The 2,245-nt window shown below is 25.7% G+C and overlaps 1 protein-coding gene across 6 annotated transcripts in view; it reads right to left on the reverse strand.

The window, feature by feature from the left end:
* Window positions 1-2,245, reverse strand: part of Trh (tryptophan hydroxylase) — a 261,632-nt gene that overhangs the window by 14,938 nt on the left and 244,449 nt on the right. For 4 of the 6 annotated variants that reach the window (XM_067051896.1, XM_067051895.1, XM_067051893.1 and 1 more), the window contains one exon: window positions 1,658-1,771. The exons of the other annotated variants lie outside the window; for them this stretch is intronic. In XM_067051896.1, the coding sequence (XP_066907997.1) occupies window positions 1,658-1,741 (84 nt within the window). In that variant the 5' untranslated portion in view covers window positions 1,742-1,771. The remainder of the gene's footprint in view (window positions 1-1,657; window positions 1,772-2,245) is intronic. 6 annotated transcript variants of the gene reach the window in all.

A 2,245-nucleotide genomic window follows, 5' to 3' on the forward strand; every position in this document is an offset into this window, starting at 1 on the left:
CTATTTACAACGCTATAAATATTGAACTATTGTGAATAATAACGATGGATTATAAAAAATATATATAGATAAAAATAGAATAAGTAGATAAAGATAGTAATTCTTAAGAAGAGAGAATAAGAAAAGTTAATAAAAAAAAAAAAAATGACATTTATAGAGTTAATAAAATAAATAATTGACTTCTAATGGGGAACAATAAAAAATTAATTGGAGAAAAAGACAAAGAGAAAAAATAAATAAAATAGTAGTAATGTAAATAATAAAAATATGTAAACAGAATGTACTGCAGCAGCCTGGGAAGCATTCTTCAAGATGAGGTTGGATTTCCCAAGTTGTTAGTTACTGCTCCTTTAACTGTCGGTAAATTGTAGTGGAATTTTATGAACCACTTTTTGATGAAGTGGTTATCTGTCAAGTGGTTATGATCAAATAGCTATTGATTCCATTTGTAAATTCCGATGAAATTGGCAATTTCTGACAAAACCATCGGGGGATTCTTAGGACCTTATTTTGACATTATGATAATTTTTTCTTTTTCGTAAAAGCTAAACTTGTGCAGGTTTGGGTTAGTTTAATGATACGGTGGTTCGAGGTAAGGTTGAAAATGTTAAATAAAATAAACATGATGTCTAAATCTATTCATTTTTTAAAAATCTAAATTTATTAATTATTGAAATTTATCTATAAAGGTTGTCATAAGCCAAAAACTTTTAAAATATTTTATTGAATAATAATGAAATAAGACTTTAGAATTATTTACCAGCATTAGATCGTAGCACAAATTTAATAATTGAAAATATTTAATTTTTTCCTAACCCTTAATTGGTGATTTAAAATATATACATTGGCTCATAGACAAAATGATACACAAGAATGTTTGGTACAAATTGTTGAATAATTAGTTCAAAATTAAATTACATTGATAAGAATTTAAACAATTATTAGAATTATAGATGCTGAAGGTCCGTTATGTTTACCTCTGAATAATCTGACATTGAAATTATATAGCATTGTTTTTGTGCTGTTTTGTTTTTGTTAAAACTTATGGCTATATAGTTTTTTATATGATTCAATTTAGATTCAAAATGATTCTTATCAGAAAATAAAGCCAGGTAAGTAGTGTGACGGTTTTATATATATTTTTTTATCCGGTTTTTCGTCTTTTAAAGCAAAACATCGAAATTTTGCAAGGTCGATGTTATATCGATGGTTAAACAATGTCAATTGTTTTAATGCAAAAATCATTGTTTCAAAAACGTAAATTTTTAAACTTTAACTCCCAGACAGATTTGATAATAAAGAAATTAACAGGGAGCTAATTTTATCCATTATTTAAAAAAGCTATTTTTGGTTGTTTTTTTTTTTGGTGTACTAATACAAATATGTGATTTTAAAAAAATTATGAAATTTTTAATAAACAATCAACTAATGCTTTTGCAACAAAAACTCAAATTTACAATAGAACATAAAAAAGAAAGTACACTACTTTGCTAAAAATACCTTTATCAGAATATAAAATAATTTTCAATGAGGAAAACTTTAAATTCGATTTCTGAAAGAGTATTCAATTTTGAGATGTAACAATTCTATTGTGAAAGTGCGATATGATTATGTTTTAAATAAATTATTTTAAACAATATTATTATTATATACTAACTTGTGGTATGGGCGGTGCTTCCTTGATAGACCATGACTCGCCACTCCGGTAAAGCCAAAGTCCCAGTAGGCTCTTTCCGCTCATCCTAGATATCTAGTCTTCACTGGCTCTGGTCTGAGTAGTCAATAATTTTTATTTATTTATTTTTGGCATTGCAAGTATTTTCAAATTTAACAGTAAACAGTTTTGGGCTGAATTATTTCAAGCCTTCCTTCAAGATTTCAAGTATTGGTTCCTATTTCTAATTTTAAGTGGGTTAAATGATTCTCACATTACACATAAAGCTTTTAAAAATTATTTTTGGTTAGTATTAGGCGTCAATTTTGAACAAAATATTTTTATTTTTTAATTACAATAAAAATTCCCAAGTGCATAGTCTCCCCTTGTGGGAGGAAAATATTTGTTTAAACTGATCTCGTTAATGTAAAAAAAATATGAAGTAGTATTCTATTTAATTAACATTTGATTGAAAATAGTTTTATTAACACGTTTATTGAAATAGTATTCCTTTTATCCACAATATACTAAATAATTTATACTTTCTTAAACAATAAAACCACAAGATAATGTCCAGTAAATTTTTATATT

Source organism: Halyomorpha halys, unplaced genomic scaffold (genome assembly GCF_000696795.3).
Source record: "Halyomorpha halys isolate HHAL.00 unplaced genomic scaffold, Hhal_1.1 Scaffold388.1, whole genome shotgun sequence".
NCBI classification, from domain to species: domain Eukaryota; kingdom Metazoa; phylum Arthropoda; class Insecta; order Hemiptera; family Pentatomidae; genus Halyomorpha; species Halyomorpha halys.